Source organism: Polypterus senegalus, chromosome 7 (assembly GCF_016835505.1).
Source record: "Polypterus senegalus isolate Bchr_013 chromosome 7, ASM1683550v1, whole genome shotgun sequence".
Lineage (NCBI taxonomy): Eukaryota > Metazoa > Chordata > Cladistia > Polypteriformes > Polypteridae > Polypterus > Polypterus senegalus.
The window spans coordinates 5769635-5791050 of record NC_053160.1 but is presented as its reverse complement, the minus strand read 5'-3'; the positions used below and the strand labels follow the sequence as shown (position 1 = coordinate 5791050).

Genomic DNA, 21416 nt, shown 5'->3' with positions numbered 1-21416 from the left:
GTGAACGGTTTTAGAATGACCGACACTTATTTTTAATAAAACTACTGCAATATGTTGACACCAATAAAAGACTAACTTTATCTACAATCAGTTTATGCTGTCATATAAGTACATGTATCTAGTTCTGGGGTGCCCACACTTTTTCGGCTTGCAAGCTACTTTTAAAATGACCAGGTCGAAATGATCTACCTACATTAAAAATGATATATATATATATATATATTGCATTGTTTTACTGTCAATTAATGCAAAGAGTACGCGACACGTGCTTCGCCCTTTACATTGCGACACAGTGTGTGGTTCGTTTACTTGACAGCATGTAGATCGAGGTAATTACATTCATGGCATTCGTAGTCTGAATCAAATTCTGATTGCATGGGTGGTTACCTACCAGGTAACGCTTGTGTTGGCAAACATCCACCACGCTGCCCTCTTCAGTTGTGAGAAGCAGATCATAGAATGTCACTGACTTATCGTGTCGACTGGGTAACACAGTGAATGCGGCATCTATCTATATATGTCTGTTTTCCGTAGCCCGCTACAGGAAGGTACTCTCTCGACCATTGGCATTGGTTTTGCTCCTTGCTATTTTCGTTAAACTGCAACGGTGGTTTCCTAAGCCTTTGTTATACTGAATTCCTTTCTCACCATTTTCCGTTCCTATTCTTACACCGCCATATGCTACGGGGCCTCGGCTAGTAACTTTGTATAATGTTAACGTTTACCCCCCCCGGGTGGAATTGAAGAGTTGCATAGTGTGGAGGAGGAACAATCTCCTCAGTCTGATTCTCCATGATTGACAGGAGTCTGCTCAGTGCCCGTCGCTCTGCCACAGATGTCAAACTGTCCAGCTCTGTGCCTACAATAGAGCCTGCCTTCCTTACCAGTTTGTCCAGGCGTGAGGTGTCCCTCTTTTTTATACTGCCTCCCCAGCACACCACCGTGTAGAAGAGGGCGCTCGCCACAACCGTCTGGTAGAACATCTGCAGCATCTTATTGCAGATGTTGAAGGACGCCAGCCTTCTAAGGAAGTATAGCCGGCTCTGTCCTCTCTTCTACAGAGCATCAGTATTGGCAGTCCAGTCCAATTTATCATCCAGCTGCACTCTCAGGTATTTATAGGTCTGTACCCTCTGCACAGTCACCTCTGATGATCATGGGGTCCATGAGGGGTCTGGGCCTCCTAAAATCTACCACCAGCTCCTTAGTTTTTCTGGTGTTCAGGTGTAGGTGGTTTGAATCGCACCATTTAACAAAGTCCTTGATTAGGTTCCTATACTCCTCCTCCTGCCCACTCCTGATGCAGCCCACCATAGCAGTGTCGTCAGCGAACTTTTGCACGTGGCAGGACTCCGAGTTGTATTGGAAGTCCAATGTATGTTGGCTGAACAGGACCGGAGAAAGTCCAGTCCCCTGCGGAGCTCCTGTGCTGCTGACCACAATGTCAGACCTGCAGTTCCCGAGACGCACATACTGAGGTCTGTCTGTAAGATAGTCCACGATCCACCGATGCCACTAGGTATGAATCTACTCCCATCTCTGTCAGCTTGTCCCTAAGGAGCAGAGGTTGGATGGTGTTGAAGGTGCTAGAGAAGTCCAGAAACAGAATTCTTACAGCACTGATTGCCAGGACAGTGAGACTCAAAAACACCCCTGCCCTTCCCCAATCTAAGGCTTGGTCTGCTAAACATTCTGTCTGCCAATCTCTGTGAATCAAATTCATAATGCATTATATTTACCATGTCACATTTTTAATTGAACAATTCTGTGTTTTTGCTTTATTTATTGCATCCTGCCATTTGCTATCTGTCGTAGTTCAGTTACAGGTAACTAGGCATTTTAACTGTACTTGTGTTATGGGTTTTTTTACTTTCTCGTATACGTCCAAAAATTCGATTTTGAGATTTTGGTGAATCTCGATGTTTTAGACCTCCCTGACGTTCTCGTACACGAAGTGTATGGAAAATATTGGAATCCTGCAAAAATTCCATGTCGAGATTTTGATGAATCTCAACATTTCAGTCCTCCCTGAGTCCGAAAATACCATTTTTGGAATTGTGCGTGTCTGTGTGTGTAAACACGATAACTTGAATATGCTTTCATTTAGGTCAACCAAATTTTGCATACAAGTATTTGGTACAAAACGTAGATTTCTATCAACTTTTGGGCTATTTCCGCTAAACGTAAGTGGTACTTTACCTTTTATTCATGCAGCTGCAGAATCTAATTTATTCAGCTTTACTTTTATAATAATTATTCAATATATTATTAATTTGATTTGATTGGTTTTTGATGGTTCTTTAAGAGTCTTTAATGTACATAATATAAAATATAATCATTGTCTTGCGGTTTACTCCTTAAATATCCTTCATCATATCCGAGTATACGAGAAAGTCGAGGGAAGACCACTCCCGATTTTTAAATTATGTCTTATACATTTGGTATCTATTTTAGAATTTGATTCTATAATTTTATATTGCATTTTGTCTTAAGAGGAATAACATTTCATTTCACGATATGACTTTGAAATAAAACACTAAATAACAGCCAGCATGAGTTCATGAGTGGTTGGTTGTGCCAAACCAATCTTTTTATTAAAAATTTGAGATGTACACCACCAGTAAAATGTTTTAGAACGCCTCAGTTTTTTGTTTTTTTTAATGGAAATGCATGCAGTTTAATGCCTTAATCTTTCATGAAATCAAGGCATAGAACAAATAATGGCAAATAAACAAATAAGTCAAGGAATCATTAAGGGTACAAAATTTTATTCATATTTTTGATTCCACAAAGTTTGCTGATATAACAGCCAAACTGTGATTCAGAATGCAAGTCACCAATTCTCCCTCCAGCAAAAGAACCCCAGATTGTCACACTTCTTCCTCCATGTTTGACAGTTGGTGTCACTCACTCAACAGAGTACACTCTTCATCACAAACCAAAGATTTCAACTTTTGATCCAACGATCCATAAGGCTTTTTTCCAGTCTGCAGTAGTCCATAGCCCTGTTTTGTCCTTTAAGGAATGGCTTTCTTACTGACGCTTGCCATGTCAAACCTGCAGCACAAGGTTTTGCTGTAGAAACTGACGCTTGCTTTTTCCTACCTGCACTGTTACGCTGTGCTTGAAGTTGTTGTGCTGTGAGGCTCCTGTGATCACACAAGCTGGTGAGCCTCAGAAACTTGTCTTCTGATTGGCTTGTGACTTTGGCTCTGCTGGATCTCTCCCTATCAGAGTTTCTTCCATCCATCCATTATCCAACCCGCTGAATCCGAACACAGGGTCACGGGGGTCTGCTGGAGCCAATCCCAGCCAACACAGGGCACAAGGCAGGATGCCAACCCACCGCAGGACACACACAAACACACCCACACACCAAGCGCACACTAGGGCCAATTTAGAATCGCCAATCCACCTAACCTGCATGTCTTTGGACTGTGGGAGGAAACCAGAGTACCCGGAGGAAACCCACGCAGACACGGGAGAACATGCAAACTCCACGCAGGGAGGACCCGGGAAGCGAACCTGGGTCTCCTAACTGTGAGGCAGCAGCGCTACCACTGCGCCACCGTGCTGCCCATCAGAGTTTCTTCCAGTTTCCAATTGCCTTTGGATTGTGTAGGACACCACTGGACTCAATGACTCTTTGATTTTTTTTTTTCAATTTCTCTAAATGAAAGGCCTACAATTCAAAAGGTAATAATGCTCTGTCTCGTTTCATTTGTTAATTGCCGTTTTCTTGTCATTATCACTGGAACTTGCAACATTTGATAGTGTAATATTGTCCAAGTAGTACTACAGAGTGTATCGTAACTCTGCTTTAAGACATACTGAGGGTTTTTAAGTAATCAACAGAAGTTGGGACACCTGTGCAAATAGTTTTACTTCCACTTTCAAGGCTTAATTTTCTTTAATTGTTGCAGAATACCTGTAGGTTGCAACCTAGTAGTTGTATCCTGAGGAATGCCCACATGTAATATTCTGAAGTTTCATTTATTTTCAGTTTTTGCTAACCTGAACTTTAAGTGTAAACCTCAGTCAGTTTACTGCTTACCTTGTAGCGGGGCTACATAGTAGTAATAGTGTTTGTGTTCGTACCACGTGCGTCTTGTTTCCATCGTCCTGTTTACTGTTTGTGTATGTCAGCGAATGCCGTCCCCGATGATGGAAGGAGATCGCAGCCCCAAACCTGGAAAACACCGGTTTTCAATTAATCAATTACATTCGTCACAGGACTATAAAAACAATCAAGAGAAGAGGAGAGAAGGAGATTTTCGATATACGACCACGAACCACCTGTACCTGCCGTATTTCACATCGCGCATTTCCATCCAGTTTGTTTTTCATTCCGCCGGACTCACTCCAACACCCTCATCATCGAGAGACCCCGGGGTCGGATCATTTTTCACCACCGCCGAGGATACACGGTGAGGCTGTTCCATTTTTGTTTCCGGGAATTACAAACACACCATATATCGGTTAACCAGTCATCTGCATTCAGGACAATTGTTACTCGGACTCAAGTTCACGACCGTTCATTACCGTATTTCATTCATTCTTTTTTGGTATTTGCGTTGTTTGTTATATGTTACAAGGGCAAGGGAGGGGTAGTTGTATTCATCTAGGGATTTGTCACAGTGTTGCTTTGGTGGAGGGATATTTATAATTTGTCTAGCTTGTCTGTTTCATTTAATACAATTTATCAGTTTAAGTTTACATATCTGCTTTTCGTTTGTGCTTTTTTACACCGTCGATTGTGGGGGAAAGGCTTAATTTGTTAAAGGTACGGCTTGATTAAGATTTAACCTCAGTAATTAATCCAGGCCACAGGTCTTGGAGGTGTAGCTGCCAGCCGGGTAAGGGGCGGCCATTACAACCTTTTCACCATTTTAGACCATTCATTGCATTTCAACTGATTAAGAGAGAGAGAGATAAGGCTGGGAACATGTGCTATAGCGCATTGTCGCACCCACCACGTGATGAACCACCTGGATTGGGACCCAAGTGTAGCGGGTGACACCTCGGCACCACGCTGGAACAGTGTGAGATTTTTTTTTTACAGTGGCTGAAGTGCAAATCCTGCCACCAACCCTCAAGTCTTCCCTGTAACTTGGAGGGCCTGCTTGCATGCGGGAGGCACATTAACGCCATACCCACATCTGAAGGAAAAAGTCTAAAACTTTTGACTGCTAGTGTAGTCTGCAGTTATTCACTGCTAACATCTGCACTTTGACTTTTGCATTGCATTCTCAGTTTATAACACAGCATATTGTCACGCTTGGGTCACAGATTTGCACAGAGACACAGGAGGTCGTAGAAACAAGAAGGATTTTTATTCAGACACCGCAAACACATAAGCTTAAAGGTGCTCCATGACAAGTCAGAGATGACAGTTCCGCTAGGAGCAGAGAGAGATAAAAGCAAACAATCAATTCCAAAACTGACAGGCGCTGCGCAAGGCTTATAAGTCGGTGGAGTACCGCGCGAGGTTTGTATTGCGTTATAGTGCAAGGATAAGGAGCAATGTGTAGTCAGTGTTTCAGGGTTTGTGGTTTTCCCAGGGGCGTCTGTCTCTATTTGGGGTGCGATCAGCCCTCCAGCTCACACCCTCCCCCTCAGCTTTATTCACATTCCTGTGAATCAAGCGACTCTCTGTACTAGGTTCATGTAGTTGTGATAATACGTCTGCGTTGACGTGTTCAGAACCTGGTCGGTGCTTTACTGTGAAACTGTAAGGTTGTAAACCCAGAAACCATCTCATTAGACGAGAGTTTGTATCTTTCTGTCGGTACAACCACTGAAGTGGAGCATGATCAGTTACCAAAGTGAAGTTTCGTCCCCACAAGTAATAGCGAAGCGCTTCCACAGCCCACCTAATTGCCAAGCATTCTTTCTCAATTGTAGAATAATTACGTTCCCTAGGAAGTAATTTCCTACTCAAATATGTGATTGGATGTTCTTCTCCATCAAAAATTTGTGACAGGACTGCGCCCACACCAAATGCACTTGCATCTGTTTGCAAGATAAAATCTTTTGTGAAATCCGGGTTCCTTAGAACCGGGTAAGAAGACAATGCTTTTTTTAAATCGTTGAAAGAACGTTCGCAATTTTCTGTCCACAAGATAGGTCGGTTTTTTCTGCCTCTAGTAAGTTCTGTAAGAGGAGCAGCTCTATGTGCAAAATTTGGAATGAATTTTCTGTAGTAACCAGCGAGTCCCAGAAAGGCGCATACTTGTTTCTGTTTCCCTGGTCTCGTATAAGCAAGCATCTCTTCTATTTTCCTTAATTGTGGCCTAAGTAAACCCTTGCCCATAGAATAGCCTAAGTAATGAGTCTCGGACATGCCTAGTTTACATTTCTTAGGGTTAGCAGTAAGGCCAGCCTGTCTCAAGCTTTCAAGAACGGCTTGAAGCCGCTCTAAGTGTGTTTTCCAATCATTGCTAAAAATCACGACATCGTCAAGGTATGCCCCAGCATATTCAGAGTGAGGACGTAGGATCTGATCCATCATACGCTGAAAAGTTAGAGGTGCCCCGTGAAGACCAAACGGGAGTCTTGTAAATTCATAGAGTCCGTCAGGAGTCGCAAATGCCGTTTTCTCACAACTGCTAGCCTCTAAAGGCACCTGCCAATAGCCTTTCGTGAGATCTAGCGTGGAGATATAGCTCGCCTGACCCAGTTTTTCCAACAGTTCATCGACACGGGGCATGGGATAAGCATCGAATTTAGAGACCTTATTCAAGCGTCTGAAATCGATACAGAACCGAACCGAACCGTCTTGCTTTGGGACTAATACAACTGGGCTGCACCAGTCACTTTTACTTTCACGAATTACACCCAGTGTCAGCATCTTTTTTACCTCTTCGCACAATATTTCGCCGCGCTTCCGGTATCCAGAACGGCCGCATCTGTACGCGAACATCAGGTTCTGTGGTAATTTTATGTTTTGTAATGTTAGTCTTGCCTGGTAAATCTGAAAAGACATCAGTGTTCCGTTCTATCAAAGATAACAGTTCTGTCTTTTGCGTGTCAGTAAGATCGTTACCAATGGTAACATCGGTCTGAGAAACAGCAGCCAAGAAAGTGTTAACCCCACTTCTGGTACCACTTGTCACGCTTGGGTCACAGATTTGCACAGAGACACAGAAGGTCGTAGAAAAAAAGAAGGATTTTTATTCAGACACTGCAAACACATGAGCTTAAAGGTGCTCCATGACAAGTCAGATATAACAGTTCCGCTAGGAGCAGAGAGAGATAAAAGCAAACAATCAATTCCAAAACTGACAGGCGCTGCGCAAGGCTTATAAGTCGGTGGAGTACCGCGCGAGGTTTGTATTACGCGTTATAGTGCAAGGATAAGGAGCAATGTGTAGTCAGTGTTTCAGGGTTTGTGGTTTTCCCAGGGTCGTCTGTCTCTATTTGGGGTGCGATCAGCCCTCCAGCTCACAATATCCATAATTAAATAAGCTAACATAAGAGGGTTAAGTGTGTTTTTACAACTGGTATAGCTGAATTTATAATTATTTTAAATGTTCTAAAGGACTGCGGTGGGCTGGCGCCCTGCCTGGGGTTTGTTTCCTGCCTTGCACCCTGTGTTGGCTGGGATTGGCTCCAGCAGACATGGAACATAAGATTCTTGCAAGACCCGCCCTTCTTATCAAATAAGAGCAGGGACAGCCAGCAAAAACATTCAGTCATGTAAAGTCACGTGGAAAAACGCAGATCCTGTGCTCTCAGCAAAGAAGAAAGAGCAGCGCGGAGAAAAGAGACCCAAGGTGCGATACACATGCAGAGAAAGGTACAGAATATGAAAGCAGTAACGTTCGAAAGTATTGTAGCATCCCAGCCAAGCTGAAGCCTTTTTTGTTTTAAGTGACTGTTGGGTCCGATCGAGGGAGGGCAGAGTGCAGCACGGAAGACTGATAACTGGGTGCTGATTGATGCGGTAAGGAGGAGGCGAGACCTGTTGGAGAGGGTGCCAGAAAGTTGTGTTTGGGGTTACGCAGTCGCGATTGTTAAAGTAGAACTTTTGTGACACTTTATTACGTCAGTCACTATAGTATCAAAAAAAAAAAGAGCACAGATGGCATTGACGCAAACGAAAGGAAATCGGAGAATTTCAAAAGCAGGGTTTAACTCGCATGCATTTATTGGTTACTTTGCAAAAAAAATTATTAACTGCTGATGATGTGGGTTGTTTTGTCTGTGCTGGAATTCCAAACAGAGAAACCTATCCTGAATTATAGTAAGTCTCACTGACATCATTTAAAAATATTCAGCATATTGGGACACAAAAGATTCCAAATATTATTTTTACAGAAGTTCTGAAATAAAAGCGAAACTAATGAAACAGCAACAATTCAAAAAATTGGTGAGCGAAACGAGCAGGAGGCAAAGCCCCCTAGTCTTCAAAAGGAATATCTACGTTTTTACTTCTGGTTTATTCACTTGGTGTTTTTATATCTACCTTGGTTTAGGTTAAGGAACTCCTCTGGAACGGTGACTCAACAGTGTTGGCCATCTGGTTGGAAGATTTGTGTGTAGATGGCATAAGCAAGGGTAATGTCTATGGTAAGAATGCGATATCCCTTCTAACTCTATCATTTTATATGAGATATTCTTATAAATTTATAGGTGAAAACTAAATGAGGAAGTTTCAAACAGCAACTAAGTATAGGGCCTTCTCCAATGTGAACTTCATTCCAAAGGGCTTCACCACTAAAGTATCACATGTTTCTGTCACTGAAGCAGAGGCAGGATGATTTACTTTACTCAGGATCTGACAGCGAGCCGGTATTTGGAACCAAATAAATGACCCTTTGATTTCCATTATAACACGGAAATGATTACACTGGTGTTGATACACAGTAAATGATAATAGCTCAATAATAAAACATATCATTCTTTTCCTATATATCCCATTTATTTTATTTTTATTTATTTGTCAGACTTTAATTGAATGATTTTAAGTAAGCATTTAAAAGGGATTCTGCAAATACCAGATATAGCTGATATAGATGGGCCTGTTGCCATGTAAATGATACAGTCAAAGTAAAAAGTATGTGAACCCCTAGTAATTCTCTATATTTATGACTAATTCTCATATAAAACATGATCATATCTTTATGTCAGTCACAATAATGAATAAACACAGTCTCCTATAACTAAAGATTCTCAGATTTTCAGAGAATATTTGACCAAATTGAATAAATCACTCAAACTGTGAAACTGAAGGTTGGAAAAAGTATGTGAACCCTTTGGAATGATCTGGTTTACTGCATGAATTGGTCATAAAAAATGATCTGATCTTCATCTACAGAGGGTACGGAAAGTATTCAGACCCCCTTCAGTTTTTCACTCTTTGTTATATTGTAGCCATTTGCTAAAATCATTTAAATTAATTTTTTCCCTCATTAATGTACACACAGCACCCCATATTGACAGACAAAAAAAAGATTTTTTGAAATTGTTGCAGATTTATTAAAAAAGAAAAACTGAAATCTCACCTGGTCCTAAGTATTCAGACCCTTTGCTGTGACACTCATATATTTAACTCAGGTGCTTCCATTTCTTCTGCTCATCCTTGAGATCACCTTCATTTGAGTCCAGCTGTGTTTGATTCTACTGATTGGACTTGATTAGGAAGGCCACACACCTGTCTGTCTATATAAGACCTTACAGCTCACAATGCACGTCAGAGCAAATGAGAATCAGGAGGTCAAAGGAACTGCCGGAAGAGCTCAGAGACAGAATTGTGGCAAGGCACAGATCTGGCCAAGGTTACACAAAGATTTCTGCTGCACTTAAGGTTCCCAAGCGCACAGTGGCCTCCATAATCCTTAAATGGAAGACGTTTGGGACGACCAGAACCCTTCCTAGAGCTGGCCGTCCGGCCAAGTCGAGCTACTGAGGGAGAAGAGCCTTGGTGAGAGAGGTAAAGAAGAACCCAAAGATCACTTTGGCTGAGCTCCATAGATGCAGTCAGGAGATGGGAGAAAGTTGTAGAAAGTCAACCATCACTGCAGCCCCTCCATCAGTCAGGGCTTTATGGCAGAGTGGCCTGTCGCAAGCCTCTCCTCAGTGCAAGACCCATGACAGCCCGCATGGAGTTTGCTAAAAGACACCTGAAGGACTCTGAGATGGTGAGAAATAAGATTCTCTGGTCTGATGAGACCAAGGTAGAACTTTTTGGCCTTAATTCTAAGCGGTATGTGTGGAGACAACCAGGCACTGCTCATCACTTGTCCAATACAGTCCCCACAGTGAAGCATGGCGGTGGCAGCATCATGCTGTGGGGGTGTTTTTCAGCTGCAGGGACAGGACGACTGGTTGCAATCGAGGGAAACATGAATGCGGCCAAGTACAGGGATATCCTGGACAAAAACCTTCTCCAGAGTGCTAAGGACCTCAGACCGGGCCGAAGGTTTACCTTCCAACAAGACAATGACGCTAAGCACACAGCTAAAATAACGAAGGAGTGGCTTCACAACAACTCTGTGACTGTTCTTGAATGGCCCAGCCAGAGCCCTGACTTAAACCCAATTGAGCATCTCTGGAGAGACCTAAAAATGACTGTCCACCAACGTTTACCATCCAACCTGACAGAACTGGAGAGGATCTGCAAGGAGGAATGGCAGAGGATCCCCAAATCCAGGTGTGAAAAACTTGTTGCATCTTTCCCAAGAAGACTCGCGGCTGTATGAGCTCAAAAGGGTGCTTCTACTAAATACTGAGTAAAGGGTCTGAATACTTAGGACCATGTGATATTTCAGTTCTTCTTTTTTAATAAATCTGCAACAATTTCAAAAATTATTTTTTTTGTCTGTCAATATGGGGTGCTGTGTGTACATTAATGAGGGAAAAAATTAATTTAAATGATTTTAGCAAATGGCTGCAATATAACAAAGAGTGAAAAATTGAAGTGGGTCTGAATATTTTCCGTACCCACTGTAAGTCACAGGTACTGATATACACAATGAGCTTAAGCCAATGATGCACAAACAAATTTCATGTCTTTATTTTACAAACGCATTCAACATTCACAGTGGTAGTGGAAAAAGTACATGAACTTTGGGATTTAATAACTGGTTGACCCTCCTTTGGCAGCAATGACCTCAACCAGGCGCTTCCTGTTAACTGCAGATCAGACCTGCACATCGTGCAGGGGGGATTTTGAGCCCATTCTTCCCTGCAGAACTGCCTTCACTCTTCCATATTCTTTGGTCATCTTCTGTGTGTGGCTCTCTCTCTTCAAGTCATTCAATAGGACTGAGATGTGGGCTCTGACTGGGCCACTCCAGAAGGCGGAGTTTGTTCTTCTGAAGCCATTGTGCTGTGGATTGGCTGCGATGTTTGGGGTCATTGTCCTGTTGCATCACCCAGCCTCTTCTGAGCTTAAGTTGACGGACAGACGCCCTCACATTATCCTGGAGAATTTGTTGATAAACTTGTGAATTCATTTTCCTCTCAATGATGGCAAACTGTCCAGGCCCAGATGTAGCACAGCAGGCCCAAATCATGATGTTCCCTCCACCATACTTTACTGTAGGGATGATGTTTTGATGTTGATATGCAGTGCCCTTTTTACGCCAAATGAAGTTGTGCTTGTTCCTCCCAAATTGTTCAGTTTTGGTTTCACCACTCCACAAAACATTTTCCAAGTGCTCATTGGCAAACTTCAGGAGTTCAGCAAAGTTCTTTTTTGATAGCAGTGGCTTCCTTCGTGGTGTCCTGCCATGGAATCCTTTCTTGTTCAATGTTTTGCGTATAGTTGACTCATGAACAGAGATGTCAGCCAGTTCTAATGACTTCTTCAAGTCCTTTGCTTGTCACTCTAGGGTTCTTCTTTACCTCATTGCTGACTTTGCGTTGTGCTCTTGGGGTCATCTTGGCAGGGCGCCCACTTCTAGGCAGAGCAGCCACAATACCAAATGGTCTCCATTTATAGACAACTTGCCTAACAGTAGACAGATGAATATCTCAAATCTTTGAGATGACTTTGTAACCCTTTCCAGCCTTATGTAGATGAACAATTCTCTATCGTAGTTCTTCAGACAGCTCTTTTGTGCGAGGCATGACTCCCATCTGGATATGCTTCTTGTCAAAAACTCAAACTTTATAGTGTTTTTGATCAATCAAAGTAATTCTAGGGCACACCTCTGAACTCGTTTCATTAAATGGACTCCAGGTGTGCTAAATTCAGACTGCAATGAGCTTTTGAAAAAGTCATTAGCTTAGGGTTCACTTACTTTTTCCAACCTTGAAAATCTGTGTATCTTTAGTTATAGGAGACTGTGTTTGTTCATTATTGGGACTGACATGAAAATATGACGATGTTTTATATGGGAATCTATACTAATAAAAGGGAAAGCCCTCACTGACTCACTCATCACTAATTCTCCAACTTCTCATGTAGGTAGAAGGCTGAAATTTGGCAGGCTCATTCCTTACAGGTTACTTACAAAAGTTAAGCAGGTTTCATTTCGAATTCTACGCTTAACGGTCATAATTGGAACCTACTTATGTACATATGTACGGTAATAGCCTGCAGCTCGGTCGCCGTGTGAGGCGGCGTTACGTCCTCCCCCATCTCCACTCCTCCCACGTAGTTGGCTGCCTGCACATATAAGGCCGTCTGTCGCTCCGGTCTCTTCATTCCCTTCCTTGCTTCGCCACGGTATTCATGTCTCCCAGCCTTTTTATTTAATACACGGCTTCTCCGCTGTTTTATTGTTCGTTTATTATGATTATAGTTATTGCGTAGGTATTTTAGACTTAGTTTACTGTTCAGGTACCCATTTCCTTTACCGTTCCAACCGTACCCCCATTAACATGTCTATCGAGGTGATCACTATCGATCAAAGAACTGTCACTTACCAAAACTCAAACCGATTATGACAGCAGCAATTCAAGCTGTGAGAAAACAGTAAAAAGGAGGCGTGTCAGACGTCGTGGTACATTTTGGGATGCAGCTAGACGGAAACAACTTTGTGACGCTGCCGCCAAATACTCGCAGAAAAATCCACAAGTTAATAGACACGCTGTTACTAAAGACTCGCAGGCAAATCCACAAGTTCATAGAGACGCTGTCGCTAAATATTCACAGGCAAATCCACTTCGATGAATGAAACCTGTTATCTTTACAATGGTTGACAAACATGGAATGTAACTTGAACACAACACGTCCTCCAAATACGAACCTGATTGAAAGAAATAATGATAATCAAATCCTTGAGGACAGCAACACTCATAATAGTCACAAAACAATTACATTGACTATCATGTTACGTTATTTTTAAAATGTTTCCTTGTCTTTTTCATAACTTCTTTAACACACTACTTCTCCGCTGCGAAGTGCAGGTATTTTGCTAGTTAGACATAATTAGAGAGAATTCCTAGGGGTTCATATACATTTTACTTTGACTGTAGGTGGCTCCAGGATCGTGTATTCCTTTCCTTTTCTTCTTCTTCATTCACTATGACTATTAATGCGACCAATCCTGGAGCTTCACTGAATAAAACATAGACTTTCAGACGTGAAAAAGTGCTGTCTGTCTCCTATAAAGTGACGAAATGAAAAGCCAGTGTCCCCTGTATACTGCAACCCTTTCAGATGTCATTGAGTAAAGAAAAATAAAGGGTGAAAAGAGATCAAGTATTGCTTATTCTACAAACCTCTTCTAAAATGGCTTAGAGACATCTGTTGGTTCCCCTAGAAAATATACTATGGATTTGAGAATTTTTTTTCCCCCCAATCTAGCTGTTTTTTTGAATTCATCTCACACGTCTCCAATTGTGCAGTCAGCCATTCAGATGATTTAAATGGAGAAAAAAGTTCTCACTCTGCTCCTTGGTGTCATTATGTGTCCCATACTGAACATGGGCCAGAGAAAGCAAAGGAGAGAGGAGTCTGGTAAGATCAAAAAGAAAATGATAGACCAGCATATGAAAAACAGAGGCTAGAAGACCACCATCTCCAAGCAGCTTGATGTCCTGGTGACAACAGTTGCAAATATTATGAAGAAGTTGAAGGTCCATGGGACTGTAGCCAACCTCCCTGGACGAGGCCACGAGAAGAAAAGTGACCCCAGAATGGACAGAAAGCCAGTGAGAATGGGAGACAAAAAGCCAAGGACAACTTCCATAGAGATAAAATGCTGAACTGCAAGGTCCATCAGTGTCCGACCGCACCATCCATTGCTTTTTGATTGACAGTGGGCTCAGTGGAAGAAGGCCCAGATGGACACCAAAGCCAGAATTTGCTAAAACACATATTTACAAGCCACAAGAAAGAGAGAAAGCCAAAAATGAATCTTTCAAAGTAAAGAATACCAGACCTACTGTGAAATATGGAGACGGCTTACTTTTCTTTTGGTGCTGCTTTGCTGTGTCTGCCATGGGGTGCCTTGTGTCATGCAGGGAGCAATGAAATCTCAAGACTATCGAGACATTCTGGAATGAAATGTTCTGCCCATTGTTATCAGAAAGCTCTGTCTCAGTCACAGTTCATGGATCATTCAACAGGGTAAGGAGTCAAGAAACACAAAGCGAAAAGCACCCAAGAATGGCGAAGAACAAAACGTGGAACTATTCTAAAATGACCTTTTACATGCCCTGATTTGTATCCCATCAAACATCAATGGAAAAAAGTGAAATATGCAGTCTGGAGAAGACCCTCTTCAAACCTGACACAGCTGGAGCGGTTTGCTCAGGGCGAGTAGGCCAAGCGACCTGTGGACAGGTGCAGAAGTGTCATGGAGAGCTCCAGGAATCGCTTGTGTGCAGGGATTGCAAACTCGAATGCAATTCAATTTTCAGTTAATGGTCCCATCATTTTTGTCCATGCCATAAAGTAAAGTCTGTTTTTTGTTATCTCTATATATGTATGTCTGTCCTCTTTTCACGAGAGAACTATAATTTCTATATTTTGCTTGAACATTCCAGTTGATTGTGTGACTTCTCTCATCGTGCTAAGTATCAGATTTCGCCTGCGGTACCAATTTATTTGCGCAAATCCCAGACAGAGGCTGCAGGTCAAAGGGAGGATGGCAAGGCCCTCCTCGCCCACGTGCCAGCCTCGGGGTGTTCCTTACCTCCACTTAGCTAGTGAACAAGAGAACTACTTAACGGATTTAGATCGGGTTTTCTTGAACATTCTGATTGATTTTATGACTTCTCCCATCACACTAAGAACCATAGTTTGCTTGCAGGAGCGGTATATTTGCGCTAATCCGAGATGGAGGCTGTCGGCTGAGGGGAGGGGGAAGCGTGATGTCAGGAGTGGGGGGCGGGGCAGGGCCCTCCTCACTGTCCTGTTTCACTACTATGTGGGCGGAGCCTCGGGGGGTGGCTAGTTTGCAATAAACAATGATGGCTACCGGTTACTTTTGACCATTTCAAGTTATTTCAGAGACAATTGTGGGTCATAATTTTTTTGTGTACGAGTACCAACACATTTTTCCACATCTGTAACTATTCCTATTTTTTTTTCCTTCAGTTCAGCTGTGGGTTGTGGGGAACTACCATTGGTACCTAAAGCAAAGTCTTCATTTTGGAAACGATCCTGAGACGAAAGTGGTTTCCTTGACGTGGGATCCTGAAACATCAGATCGACTACACATTCTTTGCAGTGACTGGCAGTACTTGTGTTACGACTGGCATTGGAGTATTGATCATAGTGGCGGAGAAGATGCCAGTGTGGCTGTTATTGATGGAGGTGAGCGTTTGCATCTTGTTGACATCTTGGTGTTGTCTGTGCTACCCTGTTACAAAAGGAATTATTCTTTTGGTTGTATTTTTAGAAATGTCATTTGCTGCCCTCTTTGTCGGAATGTAGAGATGATGCCAATGGCCATTACTTTGCTAAGTATTCTTTATATGTAATGTTGACATATTGAAAAAATATACCAACATGGTTGTCATCATTAACTGTGTTATATGAATGAAATGAAAAATGAATGAAAAAAAAAGCCTCAAATTATATCATTTTAAAAGTTCAGGTGGGTCCAGGGAGGAGATAGGAATGTATAATGCATTAACTTTATGCACAGAATGAAATAAGTTGTGGTTTCTAATGTTGCACCATGCAAAGTGCTTATGCTGAACTGCCATCTGTGAAGCTGCTGCTTTGTAAGTATACAAGGTGTGAAGCCCGGGCGCGTACAGCCACCCAACAAGACTTTACAGGAAACGACTTTGCCACACAGCACACAGTTTATTTATTCAGTCCAGCGCACAATGCTCACGTAGCACAACACAGTCCTTTTTGCCTCCACTTCTCCTCAAGAGCTTCATCCACTTCCTCCAGACTCGGGCCCAACCTTTTTTCCCCGAGAGCCGAAAATGGCCGAGAGCTCCTCATGTTTTCTAACGTTTACTCTCATAGCTTATTTCAACCCAAACAAACGGAATAAGCTTTTTTTTTGCCTGAACATTTACAAAATGTTGGTGTCCACGACTCCCATTTTGCAATAAAACATCACAAACAATATTTAGTTCACCTACAAGTGCATTTTGTATGTCTGTATGCATTTTCTAGTGTATCTCACACTTCTGAATTAAAACATGAATGCTGTCAAAACAAAACAGTGCAATTCCAAATCCACAGATATGACTTATTTATTTGTCATTTTGTCACATGTCACTGTGTCACTTTATTCACAGGTCCAGTCGTATGTGATGTGTTGTTCAGTTAGTCAGATGACTCAACAGGAGAGGCAGGTGTGTGGTGGAGTGGAGCCACTGAGGTTCACTCTTATGGAGTCATTTAAATGTTCGTCTGTCAGTCTTGTTCTGAACTTTGATTTCATGACATTCACGTCAGACTCACAGAGGTATGGAGACCCAAACAAAGCAGACATTTTCAGAGCTGCTTGGTGACGATTCTTAGAGTTATCGGGCTCTGCTAAGCTCCAGAAATGCTGTTGAGAATTTAACTGTACATTATTCTGAAGGTTTACTAATATATAATACTAAGGGGCTTCGCTCACCAACCCCTGTTTTTGTTTTTCCAGATACACACTTTAAAATTTTTTTTTCTTTGAATTGTTGCTATTTCATTAGTTTCAGTTTTATTTTAGAACTTCTGTAAAAACAATATTTGGAATCTTTCGAGTCCCAATATGCTGAATCATTTAAATGAGGTCCGTGTGGCTTGTGCTTAATGACTTTGTACCCTAATTCAGGACAGGTTTCTCTGTTTGGAATATCAGCTCAGACAAAACGATCTTCATCATCAGCAGTTAATCATTTTTTTTGCAAAGTAACCAATAAATGCATGTGAGGTAAACTCCGTTTTTGGAATTGTCTGACTTAAAATGAATGAATGAATGAATGAATGAATGATCCTTTATTGTCATTGTCACAAGTACAACGAAATTAAAAAGATGTCTCCGGTCAGTGCCTTATCACATATATAACAATAAAGAAAACAGGTAGAACTAAACAAACAATATACAGTGGTGTGAAAAACTATTTGCCCCCTTCCTGATTTCTTATTCTTTTGCATGTTTGTCACACAAAATGTTTCTGATCATCAAACACATTTAACCATTAGTCAAATATAACACAAGTCAACACAAAATGCAGTTTTTAAATGATGGTTTTTATTATTTAGGGAGAAAAAAAAAATCCAAACCTACATGGCCCTGTGTGAAAAAGTAATTGCCCCCTTGTTCAAAAATCACCTAACTGGTGTATCACACCTGAGTTCAATTTGCGTAGCCACCCCAGGCCTGATTACTGCCACACCAGTTTCAATCAAGAAATCACTTCAATAGGAGCTGCCTGACACAGAGAAGTAGACCAAAAGCACCTCAAAAGCTAGACATCATGCCAAGATCCAAAGAAATTCAGGAACAAATGAGAACAGAAGTCATTGAGATCTATCAGTCTGGTAAAGGTTATAAAGCCATTTCTAAAGCTTTGGGACTCCAGCGAACCACAGTGAGAGCCATTATCCACAAATGGCAAAAACATGGAACAGTGGTGAACCTTCCCAGGAGTGGCCGGCCGACCAAAATTACCCCAAGAGCAGAGACGACTCATCCGAGAGGTCACAAAGACCCCAGGACAACGTCTAAAGAACTGCAGGCCTCACTTGCCTCAATTAAGGTCAGTGTTCACGACTCCACCATAAGAAAGAGACTGGGCAAAACTGGCCTGCATGGCAGATTTCCAAGACGCAAACCACTGTTAAGCAAAAGAACATTAGGGCTCGTCTCAATTTTGCTAAGAAACATCTCAATGATTGCCAAGACTTTTGGGAAAATACCTTGTGGACTGATGAGACAAAAGTTGAACTTTTGGAAGGCAAATGTCCCGCTACATCTGGCGTAAAAGGAACACAGCATTTCAGAAAAGAACATCATACCAACAGTAAAATATGGTGGTGGTAGTGTGATGGTCTGGGGTTGTTTTGCTGCTTCAGGACCTGGAAGGCTTGCTGTGATAGATGGAACCATGAATTCTACTGTCTACCAAAAAATCCTGAAGGAGAATGTCCGGCCATCTGTTCGTCAACTCAAGCTGAAGCGATCTTGGGTGCTGCAACAGGACAATGACCCAAAACACACCAGCAAAGCCACCTCTGAATGGCTGAAGAAAAACAAAATGAAGACTTTGGAGTGGCCTAGTCAAAGTCCTGACCTGAATCCAATTGAGATGCTATGGCATGACCTTAAAAAGGCGCTTCATGCTAGAAAACCCTCAAATAAAGCTGAATTACAACAATTCTGCAAAGATGAGTGGGCCAAAATTCCTCCAGAGCGCTGTAAAAGACTCATTGCAAGTTATCACAAACGCTTGATTGCAGGTATTGCTGCTAAGGGTGGCCCAACCAGTTATTAGGTTCAAGGGGGCAATTACTTTTTCACACAGGGCCATGTAGGTTTGGATTTTTTTTTCTCCCTAAATAATAAAAACCATCATTTAAAAACTGCATTTTGTGTTTACTTGTGTTATATTTGACTAATGGTTAAATGTGTTTGATGATCAGAAACATTTTGTGTGACAAACATGCAAAAGAATAAGAAATCAGGAAGGGGGCAAATAGTTTTTCACACCACTGTAAACAACATACAGTAGTGCGATTTACATAAATTAGTGCATACATAAGTACGTAACTCATATAGTTATTTGTGACCATTTCTACTTTTAGTGGCATTAAGACGTTTTATTTGCAGTTGGGTAAAAGCTATGTTTGTGTCTGTTTGTCCTTGCGTGTATTGCTCTGTACCGTTTTCCTGACGGCAGCAGTTCAAAAAGGGAGTGACCAGGGTGTGAGGTGACCTTTATGATGTCATTGGCTTTCTTGAGGCAGCGGGAGCCGTGTAGATCTTCTAGTGTAAGGAGAGGGCAGCCGATAATCCTTTGGGCAACGTTGATGACTCCCTGTAGTGCTCTCCTCTGAGCCACTGTGCAGCTAGCATACCATATGCATATGCATTATGTTAGGATGCTTTCTATGGAAGCTCTATAAAAGCACACCAGCAGTCTCTGTGTGATGTTATTCCTCCTGAGTACCCTCAGGGTGAACAGTCTCTGTTGGGTCTTTTTCAGCAACTCAGAGGTGTTCACGCTCCAGGATAGGCTTTCCTCTATGTTGACTCCCAAGAACCGAAAGTCTGCCACCCTCTCCACACAGTCACCGCTGATGCTTAGTGGTTGAACTTCTGTCTTGTTTCTTCTAAAATCTATTATGAGTTCTTTTGTCTTTTTAGTATTTAAGAGGAGGTTGTTATCCTTGCACCAAGAAGACAGCTGCTCCACCTCATCTCTGTAGGCAGACTCCTCTCCCCCAGATATGAGCCCCACCACGGTAGTGTCATCTGCAAATTTCAGGATAATGTTGCTCTGGTGGGCGGGGGTGCAATCATATGTGTAGAGAGAGTAGAGCAGTGGACTAAGCACACAGCCCTGAGGTGACCCAGTGCTGAGGCTTAGAGTTGGTGATGTGTGACGGCCCACTCGCACTTTCTGTCTGCGGCCAGTGAAGAAGCTATTGATCCATCTGCAGGTGCTGTGAGGAAGCCCCAGGTCTTTTAGTTTGACATCCAGTTTGCTCGGACGAATAGTATTGAATGCAGAGCTATAAACTTTAAACTTCAAAGCCTTACAACATTTACATACTTCTGACATATCACCTCTGTCCATATATTCGATCTCTATTCGCCTTTTCGTTATTTCTCCGAGTAAATTCTCTTTTTTTGCGTTACTTTACTTTCTTTATTTTGGCACTGTCATTTTTTTTTCTGCTTTCATATTCGGTATCTTGCTCTACTTGTGTTTCGCTCCTATGTTTTTTTTTTTTTGAGTCTTTTAAATTCCAGCTTTCATTTTCTCTAACCTGCTCTGCATGTGTTTGGCCCGCTTGTTTTTTAACCTCTTTATGACATTTTGCTTTGTTTTCTACTCTTTGTCTTTTATTTCTGACCTTGCTTTGTCCTACTTTTTTTTTTTTAATGACAACTGGTCTGTGGTGATGATTTTCGCTTTTTCGAGTAATAATTTCCGGTTGTTTGCGCTACTGCGATCTTTACTTTCTTTTTTTTTATACTTTCTAATTTTCCTACTTTCATATTCTTTAACTTTCTCCACATGCGTATCACGCTTTTTTTTTTTTTTTAAGCCTTTCGAATTCCACTGCTCTTATAATCTCTAACCTGCTCCTCATGTGTAATGCGCCAACGTTTGTGAACGTCTCTATGAAGTTCTACTTTGTCTTTTACTCTCTGTCTTTTAATTCTGAGCCCCATTGGACATGCTTTTGTTTCAGTTCCACTTGTTCCGGGCTGATAAATACTTTCCTTATTTTCTGAATTTGCACCTTCTTTTTCTTTTTTGCTCTTTTTTCTCTCCCAACGCTTTTGAGTCTCTTTTTTTCTGCACTGCTTTCTTCTTCGCTTAGTCGTCGACGTTTCATTTATAACATATTGTCCTCATAGATAGATAGATACTTTATTAATCCCAGGGGGAAATTCACACGCGCTCCTTATGCACTTTATATGCGCTGAGACCCTGGATCTGTGTGTGCGCAAAGCCTTAGTTTACATGACTGAGTGTTTCGCTGCTCGTGGTCTTATTTGATATTTGGTTGTAAGTATCGCGTGTCTTGCAAGAAACTCCTGTCCTACGTCATAGCAAGACGGTCGTGGGTCAATCTCTTGGCACAAAGTCTCATGTTTAAGGTCCCCGCCAATCGGGTCTTTTAAGTGTCTTCTGTAATCTTCACGTGAAGATCATGTCTCGTCTCCCTAGTGTTTCTCTCCAGGATTTTGTTTTATAATCGATGTCTCTCTGTCTGTATGTCTGTCCGCGTTTCAAGAGAGAACTACTTAACGGATTTAGATTGGGTTTTTTTCTATAATTTGCTTGAACATTCCGGCTGACTTTGTGACTTGTCTCATTTCGCTATGTAT

At 41.9% G+C, this 21416-nt stretch overlaps 1 protein-coding gene across 1 annotated transcript in view; it reads left to right on the top strand.

Moving 5' to 3' along the window:
* elp1 (elongator acetyltransferase complex subunit 1) overlaps positions 1-21416 on the top strand; it is a 210443-nt gene that overhangs the window by 62304 nt on the left and 126723 nt on the right. Inside the window, exons 10-11 of the mRNA XM_039758179.1 lie at positions 8478-8571; positions 15497-15715. Of these exons, the coding sequence (XP_039614113.1) occupies positions 8478-8571; positions 15497-15715 (313 nt within the window). The remainder of the gene's footprint in view (positions 1-8477; positions 8572-15496; positions 15716-21416) is intronic.